The sequence below is a fragment of the Callospermophilus lateralis genome, chromosome 4 (genome assembly GCF_048772815.1).
Source record: "Callospermophilus lateralis isolate mCalLat2 chromosome 4, mCalLat2.hap1, whole genome shotgun sequence".
Lineage (NCBI taxonomy): Eukaryota > Metazoa > Chordata > Mammalia > Rodentia > Sciuridae > Callospermophilus > Callospermophilus lateralis.
Genome location: NC_135308.1, coordinates 5539046 through 5560606, shown reverse-complemented (window position 1 = coordinate 5560606; position 21561 = coordinate 5539046). Strand labels below are relative to the sequence as shown.

The 21561-nt window shown below is 52.1% G+C and overlaps 1 protein-coding gene across 1 annotated transcript; it reads left to right on the top strand.

Moving 5' to 3' along the window:
* Positions 1-19934: 19934 nt before the first annotated feature.
* On the top strand, positions 19935-20675 carry LOC143396387 (beta-defensin 103A-like). The gene is made up of 2 exons (XM_076852244.2): positions 19935-19992; positions 20530-20675. The coding sequence occupies exons 1-2, from the start codon at positions 19935-19937 to the stop codon at positions 20673-20675; spliced, it is 204 nt and encodes a 67-aa protein (XP_076708359.1).
* Positions 20676-21561: the final 886 nt, after the last annotated feature.

Here is a 21561-nt window from a genome sequence, read left to right as displayed (position 1 = left end):
TCTAAAAACAATCAGGCAGACACCTTAGATTCAGAGTGGAGCCTCTCTCAGACACAGACGACTCAGCAGGGTCCTCTCTCACCCCCTGGAGGGCGGAATACCTCCCCATACTTGGTCTGGATGCCTGCCTGGGGAAGGTGCTGGCCCCTGGGTCAGCCTTTGCTCTTGAGTGAAACACGGTCAATCTCTCTGCCTCCAGAGGGCAGACACACTCTCAGCCAGGAGTGTGACCACTCTGAACCCAACAGATCTGAGATATGCCATGAAAAGATGGCCGGTGCCCAATACCTGGGCTGGAGCCTAGTTCCACATTCTCCACTGAGCGTGAGACCTGAGCCGCAGTCCCTGACCGGGCCTCATGTTCCTCAAGAATTAAGTGAAACTCCTGGGCTAGAGCCCGCCACAGCTCACCGCCTGAGGGTACACAGTCACTCCACCTCTGTGGCCCTGGTAGGTCACCATCAAGTGAAGTGACAAGAAGGACCCACCCCATCACCTTCCCCCCGTTGCACTGTTGGGTGAAAGCTGACAAGGCCAGGATCAGACAGTGCAGATTTGCACCAGGCCCTATGCTATAGGCACAATGTATGGTTTAATATTCTTAAGATGGAAACTGGGCCTATTTGTGGGGAAATGTTATCTTGAGCAAATGTGAAATTTCTCTCCATCATCTGTGTGCCTCAGTCATATGTGGTAGAAAAGAGGCACCTGTGGGCTTGCCACAGAACAGGCTCCAGGAGTCCTGGCTGAGGTTCTCCAGAGGCAAACAAGGAGCCAAGGTAAGGGAGAACAGGGCGTCTTTGGCAGAAGGCTTTGGAGCTGATCTCATGCTTTATTTTATCCTATGAAAAATGCCTCTGGGTCAGGCTCATTCACAACCTGAATGAGCCCCAAGGACCAGATATAGGGTCTTGTTCTGCCCCTCTGGGGGTATTGGTAAAGTTAGCTTAACTCCATAAAATCCGTTTCCCGGTATGCAAAATTAAAAGATTGCTCTGAGTCCTAAAATGTCCTGGAGTGGTTCCAAGAAGATATGAATCCCCAAGTTCATTTTCCAACCCAGAAACATCCATGGCCAGGGAACAGCCGCCAATACCAACGCTTGCCGCCAGAGGGCGCGCGGCCACCGCCAACGCCGGCACAGGCCGTGGCCGCGCTGTGCTGAGCTGGCCCAATTGGCAGGAAAGCCCCGCTGGGAGGGCGGCAGAAAGCCAGAACCATCTCAGCCTCTCGCCCGATTCCTTGGATAAGAACAGTAGTGACTCGTTCATCTCTGCCCTGCACAGAGTAGCAAAGCCCTGCAGTTTGTGGAAATGAGTTCAGTTCAGACGGAGACCAGCAGGATTTAAAGCATCTGTGCGCTACTCTTACTGGCGCAGCAGGGCCCAGGCAGCGGAAGAAAGCAGACGCTCCCCCTCCCCTGTTTTCTGGAGTTGTGACCCCGTGCGCTGAGCATCCTCAGACACCAGGAGTCAGCTTGAGGGCAGCAGAAGCACTGCAGGATCTGTGGGTGCTCACCAGGCCTGGTCTGCCCTTGGTTGTGGGCGTGAACTGCCTCTGCGGTCTGTGCCAGAGATCCAGATAAGATCAGGAGTTGTGTAGGGAGAGAAGGCCTGGGCTGTTCACCCAGCCGCCCTCAGCCCCAGGTCCACCTTCAGCTTGGGGACTTTCCTGGCTCTAAGCACTTTGAGCAGTGGCCAGGCATCTAGGAAGAGCTGCAGGGAAAGTGGGGCTTTGCAAGCCTCCTCTTTAACACACTACTGCCACCTTTCTGATCGAAGGACTGGGCAACCCAGGGACATTCCCCTGAGACTGGCCACATGCTGGTCAAAGCCCAAAGCCCAAATCCCTGTCTTTTGTCTCATAACCTCCAGACTTTGCTGATCCCCTTCCTCCTCTGTCCCCTTCCCCTTCCCCACTTGGAGTTCCCTGTAAAATCCAGCCAGCAGATGGACAAAGCCCTGAGCAACTCCCCCCGTCATGCGACCTCACAGTGCAGCCTGCAGATTCTCAATGGAGCACATGATCCATGCATATCCAGGGGTAATGGAGGCAGCAGAATTAAAGAACAAGGATCGAGAAGCTGAAAAGTGCCCACCTGTATCCCCAGCCTCTGATGGAGCACCTGCCTCTTGCAGTGTCATCCCCTGGCAGGTCCCCGATAGGCAGCACAGTGCTGTTCAAAGAGCCTGACCAGGGATCAGAACACCCAAGTCCCTCCTGAAGCCACAGTCCTCTTTGCCACCAGGAGCCTCACAGGCCTCCTCTGTAACTTGAGCAAAACTGTTGAGCTTGTTGATTTCAAAGGACAAAGCATAAGGGAGACTGATGGTGAATGATGGGGGGAGCACCGGGTGGAAGATACGGATGACTCTGTTACCCAGTGTTGGAACCTTCTTAAATCAGATGAGACACAGCGAAAGTGATTTGGAATCATTTTTAAAGGTGGAAAAAGCATATCTCCCATTTGAATACCATATGTAGAGTGATTTAGTGGTTAAATACACACACGCATACACATGTACACCTTTACACGGGGAGATTCACTATGCAAGGGTGACCTGAGTGGATCTTTAAACCACCCACATGTGAAACAGACCCCCATTGAAACTCAATGTCTGTAACCTTTGAGACTAAAGCTGAATTCTGCAGACCAGGGCAGCTGCACCTGTCTTCTTGGAATCTTTAATAGACCAGAAATGCAGAAATGTAATGGGCTTGTCCCATCACCTCCCTGAGAATGATACATGTCACCTGATCCCAACCCATGTTAATGCTGTGGGCAGAGAAGCAGCTAATCTGGTGCAGACTCCTCCAAGCCACAAGCAGACAGAGTCAGGCAGCCTAGCCTCCCCTGAGCCCATCCAGAGTCAGCCCAGCCAGAGATGGCACCGGTCCTGTGGAGGCACTGCAGTGACAAATGGACGAGATGTTTTTACAGAGGGAAATACTCCTCTCAAGAGACCATAGTTCATACACTTTTAACAGCTCAAAGTATTAAAACTCCTCTTTTGGAATTGCCCTCAGAAACCTCTCCATAAGGCACAAAAAGGTCTCTCTTGGAAAGTACAGCTTAACACCAACACCTATTCTCAGTCAAGGAAAGTGAGACCTCTGGGACTCAGGAAGCGCACTCACACCCTCAGCCACCTCCTTTGCTCCAGGGAGAAGAGTTCGCTGGAGGGCCACAAACGAATCTCTGAACTCCTGTTGGTGTTCAGGGAGGTTGGATGCCATCCAAGCACATGGTTGCACATTGCCTCTTCATGGGATGCCAAGCATATGTTAGATCACCTGCAGGTTACTCCCAGGTGACATCACTAGAGGCTGTCACATGTCTCACCTGCAGGGAAACATGCCTGTCTCAGCTAAGTCCAGAATTCACACTGAGTGGTCTGCCCCACAGATGCAAGAGCAGAGTGACCTCTCTGGTTACCCACAGGGAGGTCTCTAGGGGTACACAGAGAATCACTATAGCCTGGGCCGGGGCCATGCAAGACTCAGACTAGGTACACCCAGTATCCAGGGCAAATGAATTCTGGTACTAGCCTCCAAGGGATCAGGCACATTCTCCAGGAATACCCAGCACCACCCTGTTAGTCAGCTTTATGCTACTATCATAAAATACCTGAGATAAGTAACTTATAAAGAGAAAAAGTTCCTTTTATCTCATGGTTTTGGAGATTTCAGACCAAGACCCAGTGGCCCTATCACCTTTGGGCCTGTGGTGAGACAGCACAGGCAGAAAGAAGGGGCAGGGCAGAGTCCCAGAGTCCCCTTCAGGCATTTACCCCAGTGACTGAAGGCCGCCCAGTAGGCCTCACCTCCCAAGGGCTCCACCACCTCCCAGCAGGGCCACCCTGAGGACCAAGCCTGAAAGACACGGACCCCTGGGGAACATTCAGGACCCAAACCACAGCAGTTGCTGGGGCCTCTCTGCTCCAGCTTCTGGGATAAGATTCATCTCAGTTCATATTGAACTTGCCACCAGGCAGATGAGACCCCGGAGGTGGAGAGATGTGAAGTCACCCCCTGGAGCCACACAGCTTGGGCAGAGCAGCTCTGTAGGATCTGCCATGGAGTCAGCAGAGATGCTACTTTAAGGCTCAAGAAACTTGCTTGAGACCATACAACAAGTCACTGATGGGCCCAGATGGGTTCCCAGTCTGCCCCGCTGTCCCATAAAACAGAGGCCTCGTGGTGTTCATGCACAATGTCACTTCCAGCTCTGTCTTTTTAATAAATGGAGATGGTAAGAGTCACCATGGTCAGAGCATTGATAGTCGAAGACCCTGAGTCAGGAATTGCTTTTCATGTCACACGCTGCATCTGCAGTGGGGTGCGGTCATCACCCAGACTTGAGAGAGAAGGAAATAGGAACTTAACCAAGCTAAGAGTGCTCAGGACTGCACGGCTCACATGGCGCAGTAGGAGCTGACGTGACCCTTCCTTCTCTCCTTGGTGAGCACGTGGGAAAGGACTCGGGTTCCTGCCAAGCCTTGGGTATTCCTAGATTTGCAAGGTGGGAAATGAGCTCTGGGCTTTATGCTGCTAAGAACCCTGGGGAGTCACCTCGAGGCATTTAGAAGTCACCCTAGGATTAACAGATAAGGGACCTGTCCTGTCTTAGAAGAGAAGATGTCCACAGGGGCCCAGCAGCACAGTTCTGGAAAGTGGGGGATGTGCTTCTGCAGTAGCTGGGCATCGGGAGCAGCTGCACTTGAGACTGCACATTGCCAGGCGCAGGCTTCTCTGCCATTCCCACCTCCACGAGCTTGAACCTCCTTCATATTTCCCCACTGAGAACTGAAGGGCCTGCAGGCCTTGCTCGGCTACCCTCTCGGGCCTGGACCTTGGTGGGATCTGCACGTGCAGCCAGCAGCAGAGGAGCAGCTTTCTCTCAGGAGGGGAATCTTTCTTCACTTCGGGTGAGGCAGGCTGTTGGGTGCAGGAGGGGAGAGGGAAGGCAGGTGCAGCCGCAAGGCCAGCAGCCCGGGGCCCTCCGGGTGGGGCCTCCCAGAGTGGGCAGTTGGCTCCCAAGTGGGTCCAGCCTGGCAACGGGGCACGGCAGAGAGGAAGACTGAGGACCCCAGGGAGCGAGCCCAGGGGTTGGGGGTGGGCGTCTGCAGACAGCAAAGCCAAGCTTTAGGAGCCCTAGGCGGGTGGGAACTGAGGTGGCCTTGACGCTGAACCCCCTCCTCAGCAGCTAACCTGCCCACCACACAAACAGCCTGAAACTAGCCACAGGATGCTCATGGTGCTCGGGGCTGGCCCCAAGTTCCCCAAGGTGGCCTCCGAGGCCCCTCCTAGCACTCCCACCTGCTGCTGTTGCCAGGTGGTCCAGCCCAGAGCGTCCTGAACGTCCAGGCTCTTCATTTCCCAGACCTGGCTGCTGCCGCTCCCCATGCCTGGACCCTCCCACCTTCCCTCCTTCACCCCTAGCTCTCAGCTTTGGCCACGGCTCCTCTGAAAGGCCGCTTTCAAGGCCCTGGGTGGCCTTTCTCGGCAGCTGAGCCTCTAGCCAGCATCTGTCACTGCCCAGCGACTACCTCCCCTGGTCATTTACCCTCCCCAGACGCCCAAGCCACCCAGAGCTGCGACCCGCACACCGTGCTTTCCTGACACCGAGCTCCACATCTACTTTACATTTGTGGAAAGAAGGAAGAACAACGGGAGGGAGGAGGAGGAAGTCATGAAGGATGGACCTTGAGAGCCAGCCCGGTGGTGGCCTCTGGAGGGGTGACTTGTACCAGCTCCACCAGAAGTGGGGGGTGGGGGGGGACCCTGCCCTTTCTGCCTGCGTCCAGTTGACTCAGCACCTGGAGCAGAGGGAGGGAGGGAGGGAGGCTGTGGAGGGACACACTGGCTGCTGGCCAGGTAGGGGACAGCCGGGGGGGGAAGGCAGAACAGGGAGCAAGGAAAGCCTGGACGCTCCCGGCTGGTGCAGGGCGTGGACGGGGAAGCAGGAAAAGGGCTGAAGCCTGAAGACAGCATTTCTGCACCTCTGTGTCTTCCTTCCTCTAACGAGGGAGTGTCTCTCCCATTCCTTTCACAGGACTCACGCGTGCTCCCTCCGGGTGAGGAGGACACCACCGGCCGATGTCAGCACGACGGGGAGACAGGAGGAAGGACCACCCAGGGACTGGAGTACAAGTTCACACAGTGAGACACGGAGGGGAACTGGTCCTTTCCCAGTGGACAGACACCATTGAATGAGCCAGCCCAGGGCTTCCTGGAATCCATGGTTGCCTGGCCAGGTGACAGCAGAGAGTCATGGTGACTCAGAGGACAGGAGGCTTGAAGCTGGGTGTGGTGCCCGGCACGGGTGAGCATGACCGAAGGAACTAGAAAAGCCTCGCATTTCACTCATGCCGTCACCGTGTGGTTATAGGGAGGGGCCCGGAGGGGTCCAGGAGAGCTCCTTCTCTAGGCTGGCTGAGCGTCCTTGCCCTTGGGGAATCCACCCTGTGGTCCTGCGGCCCTCCATCCCGTCTTTAGGATCACTGTGGCCAAGGCCCTCCATCAGGACCTGACTGAGTGACCTGCCCAGGTGGCTCCTGAGCTATTTTTACTAAGAGGCCTGAGTGCGCTCATTGCGTTTCCAGAGCGGAGAATCATCACCTGAAGTCATCACTGTCCCAGCTGCCCAGGGTCTTGGGTGCCTGCCCTGTCCCTGGAGCTCCCCGTGGGCCAGTAGGTGCTACCCTTGCCACACGTCCCCAACCTGCCCACACTCCTGCCCCAGACCCGTCTACCTGCACCGACTAACGGGGTGTCTTCCTAAAGTCTCTGCACATTTCTTTAGAGAAAGGCAAACAAATTTTCGGTGTTGGTTCCTCCTGATGCTAAAAGGAAACTCTCTCTGCTGAAGTCCTGTAAAAAGCCAGTTTTCCCCAACGTGCTCGCTCTTGTCCCAGCCGCAAGTTCTCGCAAGCCCCAGAGTGTCCCTCCTCCTCCAGCCACCCTCGTGCTCCCCCCCATCACTCGGGAATCTCCACTTCTTCCACAGTGCGGCTCACCTCTCTCCTGACCCAGCACCGCTGAACAGGCTGGAGCGGTCACCAAGAGCAGCTGCAGGACAACCGTGAGCTGTTAGGGACCCTCCAGCTGCGAGAACACCAGGCCTCATGGGGCACTTTCTAGAGTGGTAGGGGCCCAGCCCCTTGGGCTTCCCTCAAGCCTGCTCCCCCGCTCATTCATTTAGCTCATAAACCTGTTGGATGGAGCACCTGTACAACTCCCATTCAGGTGTTTGGTTTGAGGATCGTCCCATCATAACTCACAGTGAGGAAGGAAATATTTCCCTGATTACTAACATGCTTCTCACTCCCCAGGAGCTAGGAACCCATTGTTCAGGAAGCAGCCCTTGGTTTCTCTTCCAGGTGGGCTGGGATGATTATGGCACACCACACCGTCATCCTCTCTGTCTCTCAGGAGGCGCTGAAGTGGGAGCCAAGATCCAAAGAAGTGAAGGAGTCTTCCTGAGGAAGATGAGGAGGGTGAACCCGAGGAAGCTCAGGCCTTCCAGGAAGAGCAAATAAAACACAGCGTAGGGAACAAACTGCCCCTCGCTTACTTTGTGAAATAGCCTCCGTGGAAAGAATGGGCCTCTTAAACAGGGGCTGTCTCCCTAGGACAGAGAATGGCCACATGGCTGCCTGCCTGTGCTTGGGAAAGACACGATGGAGCTTGAGAGAAGAGGAACAGAGGAGGGACCTCCATTCCCACTCTGAGAACCTTCCACCTCCAAATAACGGACTCCAATATCTTTCAGTGAAAGACTGAAACACAATTTCGGCTTGTTGATGCTCAGGGGTATGAGGAACTCATTACTCGGCTTAAAGACGGCAGCTAGTGCTGAGGTTGAGCACCTAGGCCATGGCGTGATGTTCTTCATACACAGAGATGGAACCTCAGTACCTTGAATTCATCGGCAACTCGCACTAGTCCACGTTTGCTGCTATGACAGAGCACCACGGCCTGGTAGAAATGAGTAGAGGTTGGTTGGGCTCATGTTTCTGAAGGTGGGAACCAGATGGAGACATGAGCACCTGCTGGGCCGTCATGTGGTGGAAGGCTAGAGAGCAAGGGGGCGGAACACAACCCTCTAGATGGAACCCGTGAAGGCACTGGTGCACTCAGAGGCAGAGACTCCACGGCCTCCTAGCCTCCTGTTGGGCCCCACCTCCCAGCATTGCCGTGTTGGGGTTCAAATACTTAGCACAGGAACCCTGGAAGACACATTTAAGTCAGAACACAAAGGAACCGTGAAACAGGAAGAAACCAAGTGTGTGATCCACCCCTACAATTCCAGCAACTGGGGCCGAGACAGGAGGATCCAGGTTTGAGGCAACTTAGCAAGGTCCTGCCTCAGAATAAAAAGGACTAGGGTCCATCTCAGTGGTAGAGCACGCCTGGACTCAATCCCCACTACCAGAAAGGAGAGGGAGGGGAGCACAGGGAGGGGAGGAGAAGGAAAGAGAAGAAACAGGAAAAAATGTCAAAGTGTTAATAAAAGTCTTCACCTATCATAGTTACACAGAATGTGAATGGTAAGTTCTCCAACCAGAAGACCCAGAGTGACGTAATGATTTGAAAAGAACAACAGGATCCATTTACATCGAGACTCAGGCTGAAGATGAAGAGATGGAAGACACCCCAGGCAAACAGAAACCAAAGGAGAGCAGGGCCATCACACTTCTATCACACCAAACAGACACTAAGCCAAAGCTGTGCAGGGGGCTCAGAAGGTCATTAGGCAATGATTAAGGGAACTTCATCAAGAGGATAAAATGATTGTAAATTAACAAAGCAAGTGTTAACAGAACCAAGAGAAGATACAGACAGGTTTTCAATAACATTATGCGACTTTTTAGTCCCCTACTTTCAACACTGGTTGGACGTATGTGGGACTAGCGTTATGGAGAGCAGTATGGCGGGTCCACCATGAACTATAAATAGAACCATCCTGTGACCCCGCAATCATATTTCTGGGGTATTTTTCTAAGGAATTGAAGTCAGTATCACAAATAATTAATTGCACTCTTATGCTTGTTGCATTACTGATGATGACCAAAACATGGGAACTTCAATGTGCCTTAACAGATGAATTGATAAATAAAATGTGATATATACACACAAGGGAATATCCGCCGTGGAAACCGAGAGAACCATCCATCCCATATGCAACATCACGGAGGGACCCAGAGAACATGATCCTATGTGACAAGACAGCCACAGAGACAAGGACCGCATGATCTCACTTACATGGAGAGTCTAAAGCCGTCCAACTCATAGAGCAGAGTGTGGACAGGCCGTCTGCTCTTGACAGGAGTTCCAGTGCCGTGCTGAGCGGCAGTGGTGCGCGTGGGCTGCGTGCCCGGTTCCTGCTCTCAGAGGAAAACTGCTGGCTGTTCTATCCTCTCCCAGAACAACCTGCAGGCCCCCCGCAGGAGCTCCCAGCCGGAAACTCCCCCAGCTGAGGAGGGGTCTCCAGGGCTGGAAACGCTGCTGCCTGTGAGGAAGACACCCAGGCATTCTCCCTCCGAGATGGAGACACCATGGAGCAGAACAGAGAGCAAACAGGGAAGAGATGGTCACAAACCCAGAGGCAGAGAGGGAACCATGATAGTGAGAGCAAGGCGGGGAGGACCGGGCCAGAGGGCCGAAGCAGGAGGCCGAGGCCGGGAAGGCGGGGGTACAGTGGGAGTCAGAATAGAGGACCACGTTCAGGATACTCCAAAATGTGGGGAAACAACATGCTTGGCCACGCTGTATGCTCTTCTGTCCTATTTCTGAGTTGAGAAAATGTGTGGGGTTTTGTGGTGGGGGGCAGGCGGGGGTCTGGAGCCTCTCTCCACGTGTGCCCAGGGCAGAGGCCACATCAAAAGAGCCGGACAGTGAGACTCTAAAGAGGAGCTCCAGGGAGCCGAGTGGGCCAGCCTCTGACACTGTGCACCTGTCTTGGAAAAGACCCAGTCTGGAGAAGCTAACGGAGACCAGCCGGTCAGAAGTGACCCACCCCGGCTATCCCAGGGCCCTGTCCTTCCCAGTGGGCACAGGATGTTCATGGCAAAGAGGACCGGCAACCCTTTGCCCCTAACTGTCAAAATCCAGGCCATTGTCAGAGTTATCCTTCTCAAACATTTCTGTGTTTGAGAACATAGGATACTTGATTGATTTTCCCCCAGACCGCATGGGCTGTCATCAGGCCCACAATTGAGCATGTGTCGTGAACTATGCACACATGTGCATGGCTTTCAGAGTGTGAAAACAGCCTTGGCACATTTTGGTTTTGCTTTTGTTTTTTTAAACATTTTTTTTTCTTGTAGATGGACATAATATCTTTGTTTTATTTATTTATTTTTTTTATCTGGTGCTGAGGATGGAACCCACATAAAAAAGGGCTCAAAACCACTGAGATACAACCCCAGCCCTAGGCCAGGGGTTTTAAAAAATGCACATTTCTTGTGAAATGTTTACAACAAAACACAAATACACCCTCAAAACAAAAGTTCAGTCATTATAATTTAAATATGTGTGTGTGTGTGTGTGTGTGTGTGTGTATCTCATATGTGTATTCCGATACATATATGACTAGAACACATTCTGCATGAGCTGATGATTCTCAGCCCTCAAAAGAATGTGAAACCTGGTGCAAACTACATGGATAAATAAAATATATAGATACCACATGACAGTAAGGTGGAGACAGGGTGAGGAGCCAGGAAGAAGCAAAGGGAAAGAGAAATCAAGGATTCACAACGATTGTATACGAGAATAACTTAATCGTGGAAGAGGCCACTGAGGACTCAAAGGAGGTGGAGAGCTCCGATCTATGCTCAGGGACAGAGGAGGTTCCGTGTGAGCTGAGTGAACTGTGTAACTCGGGGCATGCTGTGCACAGCTGGTGAGTGCATGCCAGGTGTGTCTACATGTGCATGTGGGAGGAGGGGGTGTGCACAAGTGAGTGTACGTGTCCCTGTGAAGGTGGAGGGAGGAACTCTGTATCTTCTAGATGTCGCAAGCACACTGACTGTATGTCCTGCCCAGGCTCCGAGCTAGACTTCCCTGGATCAGTGTAGCAGAATCTGTGGGTTGAGATCTTATGATAGCAGCATTTTACACGAGACACATTGAGCCACAGTTGCCCCTGCCCTGGCTCCAGGATACAACCAGATGGTAAAGAGCAGTGTTGCTCTGTCTGAGATCTCAAGGTAACGTCAAGCATCATTTAAGTGCCCCCTGAAGTCCACCAGAGCCACAGAGAGAGCAATCAGGGTGTTGAGGCTCTCATCTATAGAAAGGCCAGAGATGTTTTGCTGATCACTAGTGTTACCATGTAGAAATGTAAGTCCTGGTGGTTGAATCATTATATTTTTCTGAAGAAAGCCAAATCTAAAAATCTAGATTTTTATGCAAAATATTTAGTCTTTTAAATGTTGACAATTATTACCAAAATATGTTGATGGGTACCCACCAGTGTCCAGTGAATGACTCTGGATTAGATGCAGGACTCAGCCTGACTCAAGGGTCTGAAAAGACTAAAATTCATAATAACCTTGGGATTCCATGATTCCCATCCCTTTTGTAGGCAAATGGAGAAATGGAAGGCCAGACTAGTTCAGAACTTAGCCAGCCTAAGTTCACAGAGCAAATTGATCAAAACACTGGGACCACAAGACAGTTCTCCAAATCTCTTCTATCACTTGTGCTGTTCCTTACTATGTAAGTTAGCCACCATTGCTCAACAAATCACCTCCAAAACTTAGGGCCTGAAAACAACCAACACTGGTTCCTCTCTGGGGGTCGTGGATAACAGGGATGGCCCAGCTGGGCCTTCTGGACCAAGGTCAGCCGTGAAGCTAAAGTCAATCTGTCAGCTAGGGCTGCAGTGCCACCCGGAAGCTGCACAGGAAGGGCGCCACTTCTCTAAAGTCAGCTGCTGGCAGAGGTGAGGTCCTGCGGGATATTAGAGTGAGGGCTGCGTTGCTTGCCATCTGTTGCCAGACCCCTCCTCCAGTTCCTTACCATGAGAGCCTCTGTAGAGCAGCTCCAATCATGGCTGCTGGCTTCTCTCAGGAAAGTGAAAGAGAGAGAACACCCCAAACTGGACCCTCGGTCTTTATAGAATCTAGCCTCAGAAGTAGCATCTTGGCACTGCCACCAGATTGTAATTGTTAGGAATGACTCCATGAGTCCAGCCACCATCCAAAGGAGCAGAGATCACCGGAGTCCGGCACAGAGATTGCTTACTCTAAGCACTGCCTCAAATGCACGCCAGCAATCAATAAGCATGGCCCACGGGCAAAACCCAGCGGCCACGTGTTTTTGTGAATGAAGTTTATTGGAACAAAGTCTCAGCCATTTGTTTACATATTGTCATGATTAGAGCTGAGCACTCACAACAGAAGCCACATGGCCACAAAACCTGCACACGTGCACAGGCCTGCCCTCTATACAAGAGGTTTGCTAACCCTGGTAGATGCAATCCTAAAGCTCTTTGAAGAAGATGAAGAGCAGGTTGAGATAAAGATGCCAAATTCATCATTTGATTGAATTCTCTTGGAGCACCAGCATGGCCAATGTCATGGTGTACACCTCCCTGAGGCGGTAAGCTGGGAATTCCCAAAACAGAAGGAGTGCTGTGGTCTGCATCAAGAGGGAAGGTGTGGCTTCACTTCCCCAAACCCTGTATCATTTGTTCTCCACCAAATGAGGTTGAGATGAAAAGGTGAATATAAAACACAGCTGTAATGGCCTCAAGTGGTAGAGTGGATGATTAGCACAATAATCTGTGATCCAGGGGATTCTAGGCTTCAGATTCGAATTTCAGAAAGTTATTTCCAACTTCTCTTGGCCTTGGATTATATTTTCTTAACACAGAGATCGCAGCACTAACTCCAGAATAATAACTGCAGGGCCAGGCCTGGGAGAACAGCTCCGCAGATGCCAGCCATCCTAAAGCATTTAGCGATTCCCTGCTGCCTAATGTGGTAGGGAACCAGTTCATTCCAAGTACCAGTTCTGATTAAGTGACAGTGGCATAAGTCCTATTTGAAAAGAAAATTCCCCTGGGCCCCCAGGATACATCATGACCCTCATCCACATTCCCCACCCATGAATGAGCTGACCCCGTGGCTGTTGTACCTTAAGGTGTACTTTAAGGTACGGAGTCCTCTGTACCTTAAAACTCCTGTCCAGGGAAGCAGCCAGAAGGCCGTGGTGGCTAGTGGCCAGCCACAGGTGCTGGGTGGTGGGTCTTCACTGGGGCCAGGAGTGAAATGCAGTAAATGAATAAACAGACACATGTGGCCACTCCTTTCCGTTTGGAATGACGCGATTGCTGCCTGGACGGCAGGAGAATGTCCTTGGAGTGGCCTTATATGGATTATATCTCCCTCCTGACTTCACCCTCAGGAGCTGGGGAGTCAGCCCCCGCTGGCCGGGTGAGATTCTGAAGACCGTGGGAAAGGCCTGGGGCACCACATCAGGCTAAGGCTTCAGATTCCTGAACGAGTTGGAGCCTGTTAGATGATGGGGTGACTGCAGCCAGGCTCTCTCCCCAGATCACGCCTCCATGATAAAGGGTACCGCTGTCCACGCTGTCCCCAGAACAGAACCCTCCCCCTTGACGCCCTGACCACCACGTCAACGTGCCATCCCATCCTGTAGAGGCCTGGCTCTCGTGCCCCTCTGTTCATCCCCTTAGAAATGTGGCAGCCTTCTGTTCAGCCCTTGGGCCCCTTAGTCGTGGTCTCAGAACCCTCTGACCCTCCTCCCTCTTGTGTTTGCTGTGAGCTTCTTTCTAAAACATTAATCTGCTCAGGTTGCTCTGTTGTTGACCCTTGGTTGAACCCGCATTGCCTGCTGAGGTTCCCTCTCCATTTCCTTACTCTTCTAGAATGCTTTCTTCTTTACAATGCTTGTCCCAAGTATCCAAGTTTGGAAACATTTACTTTCTTGTCAACATAAGGAAACAAATGAAAGTACCCCTACACCATCTAGAGAGGCAGTGAGAGGTGTCCACAGGTCCAGACCACATTCATGAAGGAGTTTGGCAAAGGCTCCAGCTGTGAGGCACAGCATGCTCTGCATGAGTGCAGGAAGGGCAGGTTGGCTGGTGGCCGTCCTCACTGGAGTTTGACACTCGGCCTGGGCTCTGTAACCTGCACAGACCATCATGCAGAAACAACGGACAGGATGGAGTGAGAGTGCACATGAGCAGCTAGGAAAAGAGGAGAATCTGAAAGAATCCAATTCCCAGCCTCCATCACCAAGGAACATGGGGAGTGAGGGTGACGTTCATGAGACAGGCACAATCTTACTCTAAGCTGAGGTGATGGTGAGGCCCTAGGTGTTATTAAGTTAGTGATCTTGGAGAGGATGAAAGATCAGCCAGGAAAATCTGGAGTGGTCCCGGCTAGAGATGAAGAAGGAAGTCATCGGAGGTCTATGTGACCCACCTCCCAGGCTCCGTGTGGGGCGAGAAGAGGACCAGGAATTGGGTCTCTAAATTCTTCAAGAGAAATTATGTTCAAGCACGGAGTGCATTACCTCCTTCTCTAAGCTGCCATTTCCTTATCTGTGAAATGCAGATAATAATGTCAACTTTCACATGACTCACATAAAATAAATGCACATAAAGTGTTCAGCGTCGTGCCTGGCACACAGAATTTGCTGAACAAAATTAGCTGTGATGACAGTGAGGAGAAGGAAGGGGACAAGGTCCACCTTCTTATTATCATAGTAATGTTAATTTCTCTCTCTCTCTCTCTCTCTCTCTCTCTCTCTCTCACTCGGGATTGAACCCAGGGCACTTAATCACTGAGCCACATCCCCAGCCCTTGTTTTTATTTCTTATTTTGAGACAGGGTCTCACTAAGTTGCAGAAGCTGACTTTGAACTTGTGCTTTTCCTGCCTCAGCCTCTGAAGCCATCTGGGATTACAGATGTGTGCCACTGCACCTGGCCAATAATGTCATATTCTTGAAGCTGTCCCATTTGGAGGACTTTGGAGATAGGAGAAGGATGAAAAAGTCCATGAAGAATCAAAGGCAGCCATCAGAAGTCCGGGAGAACGTGGAAAGCATGAGTCTTTATTTTGCTATCACATCAGTGTCTACCAGATCTTCCTTAAACCTAACACTTGGAAATAGTGAGGAGCAGCACAGAGCCCGGAAACAACAAGCTGTCTACCTGGGTCAGTGCCAGGTCCACACTCCTGACAGCCAGTGTCCACAGATGATCCCCTGGATTGGAGGTGCAACGTCACTGTTGAATTTGAAGGAGAGCTTCGAATGGGTTCATTGAGACAGATGCCAGGAAGCAACACATTAAGGGGCAGGTTTGAAAAAAAGGTGGACAGAAGAGACCACCGCACAGAGTAGAGACCACTATCAAGGAACTTGATGGTGAATCAAAGGAAAGAATGAGGCAGTGGTTTTAGGAGAAGAAATGGGTCAAGGACAGGTTAGTTTTAAACAAACAGCTGAACCGTCATGGGCCACGTGAAGGAGCCCCTGGGGAAGGGACAAGAGGGACATGGGCGGTGGGGTCCACTGCAAAGGTGGGTTCCACAGGTGCCAGCTGACTCCTGGGAAGGAGACCTGCTCCACCCAGAGCAACGCAGGAGCAACAATAGGTGGACGTGTAAGCGTATGAGGGAGATTCCGGAACACAGAGGCATGATTGGGAGAGCTGGCCCCTGCTCCCCTCTGTTCCTTTAAAGTTAAATTGGCTGGTGGGAGAGAGAGCAGGGAGGCCATCAAGCCACTGAGCCATGAGACTGGGGATGGGCCACGTCCTCTCCCAGAGGTGGGTGCCCCTGTGGCCTGGCAGGGCCACCTCCCTTCCCTGCTGGGACCCTGCATGCAGGAGCCAGCTCTAGTGCACACTCCCTCTTCTGCTGTCGGTGAGCACAGCACCCCTGGGGCCTGCTGAGCCTGCCTCTGTCCTCAGCCACTCAGAAAGCCCTCTTGTCCTGTGCCCTGCCGGAGTCAACCCAATGTGTCCACAGGGACAGTCACGTTCTAAGAGCCCAGCCTGACTGTAGCATGAGGACTCTGTGTCACAGCCAGGTGGACAGGCGCCCGCAGTGGTCTCTCCTCCTCCGCCAGCTCCCGGAGCAGCAGGCACTCCCGGGGGTCCCCCTGGAGACACGTGTCCTGACTCTGCTCTCCAGGAGCCCTCAGAGGTGCCATTCCACTGGGAACTTTCTCTCCATTTTCCTTGTTCTCGTACTTTTCTCCCAGGTGGTATCAGGTGAGCATGGTGTTCCCTTGGAGGAGGGTCAAGGAGAGCACTTTGGGGGATTTGGAGCAGCGATCTGATGAGGCACAGGGGGAGCTCTCTGCGGAGAGGTGGTGCAGAAAACAGACGTGGAATCCCTTTGCCCATGTGTCCTCCCTGCCCAAAGCTCAGCAGCCTCTCTGTGTCTGCCAGATCACCGCATGGGGTCCTGGGGGAGCCTGTCACCACTGGGGAGGCAGCGAGTCAGACAGGATCAGAGCAGTCCAGTGCAGAACACGGGAGGTGACTCAAAGTAGGAAGTGGTGGGTCCGGGGACCTTGAGCATCATCTCTCTATGTTAGGTCTTTTCTCTTAAGGAAAGAAGATGAAAAATTGTGGTGTAGGGTAGGGATGGCTGTGCTGTTTGACCAGTCCCAATCCTCAGGGACTCTCAGTGGGAGACCCTGAGAAGATAGCCCTGTGGTTCTCCCCAACGGTCCGTGAGTCCGCGAATCTTGACGACATCTGGGCTGAGCCTCTTCCCTTGTGGCTGTGCCAGGTTGCCCTGGGAACCCCAGGAGAACAGAATGGCTGGGACTGTCCACATCCCTGGGCACCGAGGCCTATTCCACACCCCCAGAGTCATTGACATGATTTGCAGGCAGGCAGTGTAAATACCTTTAAGACCAAAGATTTTTGAAGAAGTGACTATCGGGCTCATCAGCTTAATTGCAAGCACAACTCTCTCAGGCTTTCTTCTTGGTCTTCACGTAAGGAATTTTTGGTGGAGTCAAAATTTTAGATGATTAAAACCTTAGTCTAGTTTTTTCTTAATTCATGCCCGCTTGTCTGCTGATTCAAATGCTAACTTGTCTACCACCCTCCCCACTAGACTTGGGCCAAGCTCGGCTCTCCCCTGCTCCTCAGACTGGTTCTGTGCTCCCCACCTCTGCTGATCCTCCTGGAGAGCTCACTGGCTTCTCTGCCTGCCCCACCAGATCCACCACATCCTGGGTCCTGTGACTCACGTGAGCCAGCCCTGTACTCTGCTCTTGTCCCTTCTATGTACACCCTCGCCTTTCTATCTGCCCCCACCCGTCTCTCTCCCCGTCTCTCTCCCCGTCTCTCTCCCCGTCTCTCTCAGTGGTTGGAGCACAATACACAACATCCTATAGAGTGTTCCAAATCCAGTGGTATTTGCAGGAAGCCAAAGGGACCTCTATGTGCATTTCTGCCTGCAAGATGAAGAGATGCCAAGAAAGTTTGCTGGACAGAGAACACATAAGATGCATACAATATTAGTCCACACTACTCAGAGGGTTGGTGGGAGCAGACGACTCGGTTACCGGGTGGGATGTAAAGCCTGTGCTTTCCTGGCCCGCTTTCTCCTGTTGTGAACTGGCTCTGGACTTGGGTTTAAAGGCAAGACGGTCCCCTCTAAAGCTGCAGTCCTCGCTGAGGTGCCATCAGGAGACCTGGAACCACAGCAGAGCACAGAGTAGGGTGAACAGGCCCGAGGGTCTCCAGCAGCTGCCGAAGGAGCCAAAGGGAAAAGAAAGGCCATTTTTATTTCCTAAGAAGCTTTTATGAAGCAGTGGTGTCGCCCTAGAAGCGCCCTCTCCCCGCCCAGTCTTCAAAGAAACTTGTTCAACCACAGGTTGGCCTGTGGAGGTCTGGTCCCTGCAGTGATGTGACGGTCTGATGACTCTGGCCCTGCACTCTGAGCCAGGAGCTGGTTAGATCTTCTGCCACACCCAGCCGCACCCTGTGTAAAACATAGTCAGACTACAAAATCAGCACCCATCCCACCCCACAGTCACCTGCTCCTTCCATTTCAAAGCAGCTCCAATTGTTTGTCTCCAACCCTGAACGTAAGAGCAAAGTTAGGCTTTTAAATGATAAAGTGTCTACACCTCCAAAGTCCTCTTAAATCTGCTGATTAAAATCCACTCTTCGGCATGAGCCTCCTTTTCCCTCCCTTTGTGCGGCCCTGTGCCTAAACCCGCACCATGACCCTCTGCCCCACCCTTTGTTATCTGACTGTCTGCCCGGCTGCAGAAGCTACCTGGAGAGGAGAAACCAGGACTTGCCCCTGAGTCTCAGCATGTGGGTCTCTCACCCACACTGGACACGCGTGCTGGGCTTCTCCTGTGAGAGATGCTCGGGTTGCTTACTGAATCTGCCGGGTGCACCAGTACCCTGACACTCTCCTGACCTCACACCCAGAGCCGCGGGGGGTCCACTGGGATTGCAGCCAGGCAGCAGGATGGCTTCAGCTCCCAACTAAATAGTCGATTGGCAGACACGACCCACTGCTTAGACTCCTCAACACTTAGGTCTAACAGCTAAACAAAGAAGAAGAAAATTTCCCCTCAAACTCTGAATTTATACCCAGGGAAAATCATCTGATCCCTGGACTTATTTGAAAGCTCGTGAGCCAAGAATAGTACAGGGCCTCTCCTCCACAGGAAAGAGAGGCAGCTATCAAACATGATCACAGCATTGTTCTTCCGAGGAAGTGAAGTGAAACTCCTTCCTTATAAATTTGCGTATTTTTTCCATCCACGATGGAGTACGAGATGGGTCTCACTCTCTGTAGCACCATAAGGGGTGAAGGCAGGGGCTCTTCAGCACAGCCCACTTGTGAACCACCCTTTGCCCACTTTTCCCACTCGTTGGCATATACCCAAGGACTTAAAATCAGCATACGGTAGTAATGAAGCCACATCAATGTTTATAGCAGTTCAATTCACGATATCTAAACCATGATAAATGGAAAAAGAAAATGTGGTATATATACCCAATGGATTATTACTCAGCCATATAGAAGAATGAAATCATGGTATTTGCAGGTAAATCAATAGAACTGGAAACTATCACCCTAAGTGAAATAAACCAATCCCCAAAAAACCAAAGGCCAAATGTTCTCTCTGATATGTGGAGGCTAACTCACAATAAGTGGTATGGGGGGATAGAAGTTCCCTGGATTAGACAAAGAGGAATGAAAGGAAGGGAGACGGGGTGGGAATAGAAAAGACAGAATGAATCAGATATAACTTTCCTATGTTCATATATGAACACCCGACCAGTGAAACTCCATATCACGGACAGCCACAAAAACAGGAAGTTATATTCTATGTATGTATGATATGTCAAAATATATCCTATCATCTAGAAAGAACAAATAAAAGAGTTAAAAATGGGTATATCCCATGTTTCTTCTTTCCTCACCACCTGAGGCCAGTCCTATCCCCCAGATCTGAGAACGTCCAGAGCTGGATTGATCTGGTTCCCAGGAGAGCCTCAGACTCTCTGTCTTTTAAGAAGATGCAGGAAGTTAAAAAGTACCACAGTACAGATAGGTCAACCCCAAACCAGGAACCCTGGGACCACTCCTAGGAGAAGACAGGTCCTGCCCACACCAGCCCCGCCTGTACCCACAGCGGGCTCGAGCCAGACATGACCAGGCCCCTGAGCCTGGAGGACAGCAGCTGTCCCCATGTCCATAGCTAGCTTATCAGGCTAGTACCAGCTCCTGGGTGAGTGGGTGTGTCCTGTGCAGAGAGAGAGATGACACATCGGGAAGTACGTCATCTTGTCATCACTGTGACATTACAAGAATTGCAGCCATGGCTTACCTCTTTATAAACGTGAACCCGTGCACCTTTCAGTCCAGCCTCAGCCTGCTGCGAAGCCGGTCAGCCATGCGGATCCTGTACCTTCTGGGCGTGTTGCTCCTCTTGTTCCTGATGCCCGTTCCAGGTAAGTCAGGTGGGAAAGAGGGGCTGAGAGGACCAGTGTCAGCTCATCCAGGCCTCTCCATTCTCCAACAGTCCCTGGGTGGGACCAGGGGAATTGTCTTTGGCAGCTGACCAGTCAGGGCCAGCCTCACAGCAGGCTCCTGCTCCTGCTCCCTCTGCTAATAGCACCTCTCCACCCGCCTCCTGGTGGGAGGACTAGTAAGGAGATGTGGGAAAGTGCTACTCAATTTCAGCCTCGGAGGAAACCTGGGCTGGTTCTGTGAGCAGAAGCAGAGGCTTCTGGTTCGCTAAGCTTAGTAGTGGTCAGAGGGGGTCGGCCCAGGACACTGCACCCACAGAGATCTGCAGTTTCCCCCAGGGGTCATTGACTACTGCCTGCTGGGCTCCGCCTTCCCTTCACTCTTAATTTTATAGCCAAGCAGGGAAGGAAATAGAACCCTGGAAGGCAGCGAGTGAGTGACTGAGGAACTCCTGAAGCCTGGAATTTGTCCCAGGACCCCTCCTAGAGCCCCCTATACCTTCTATTTTTCCTTTGCAGGTCACAGTGGGATTATCAGCGCAGTACAGAGGTACTATTGCAGAATACGGGGCGGCCGGTGCGCCATGCTGGGCTGCCTCCCCAAGGAGGAGCAGATAGGCCGCTGCTCTCTCCGGGGTCGGAAATGCTGCCGGAAAAAGAAATAGGGATCAGACGTGAGGAGAATGTTGGGGCGATCCCGCCTTCAAGTTTATAAAGCTAAAACCAAATTAAAAATTTTTTTCAAAAATTTAGAAGCTTGATTTTTTTTTTTAACACTCTGGTTTTGTGGAAGTCGTTACCAAGCAGGCAACTGAGAGAGGCTAATGACTCACCTTCCATTAAATACGTCAGCTTCTGCACCGTGTTTGTCTTTTGTGGGTTTTGGACCTCGGCAACACTGGAGTCTTTCTGGAACATTCCTTTGCTCCCTCATCCCCCATACCCCTGGGCTTTACCGTCCTTCTTCCCAGGACTTCACCTCTCTGAAGCTACCTCTAAAACCTTAATGCATCCCTCAGGCACCAATCCAAATCCTTCCAGAAAGTTTCTCCTCAGAGATGGGGACCCTGACCCTCCTTCAGTACGCCCTTTACTTTCCTGCTGCCCAGGCCTCTGAGCTGTTGGCCTCAGAACTGGCATCAGCTTGCTGCTCCCACCTGTCTCCAAACGCTAGCCGCCCGTGTCTGTCTCCAACCGCCTGCTGCACCCCGGGCTCTAACGTGAGTGCTGCCTCTGAAGGTCGTTCGGTGTCTCCCCCGTCCATTTGCACACTGTGGGTCCCCACACGGGTGGTAGGATGCGAAAGTCCAGACCTTCCTGGACTGTTGGTAAGGCGCCCTGAGCGTGGGGGCTGCTCGGCCAGCACTGGCTGGACCAACGTCCATTCATGAGCTTTGGATGTTCCACTGTTTAAGGATCCAGCATCTGGAGGGGTGGTCTGTCCTCCCTGACCCCAGTCCCCCAGGCTAAGCACTATGGTGGAACAGCAAGACTACTGGGCTCTCAGGGATAGGGGAATGAAGACCCCTCAAGCAGCCCACACCCCACCCA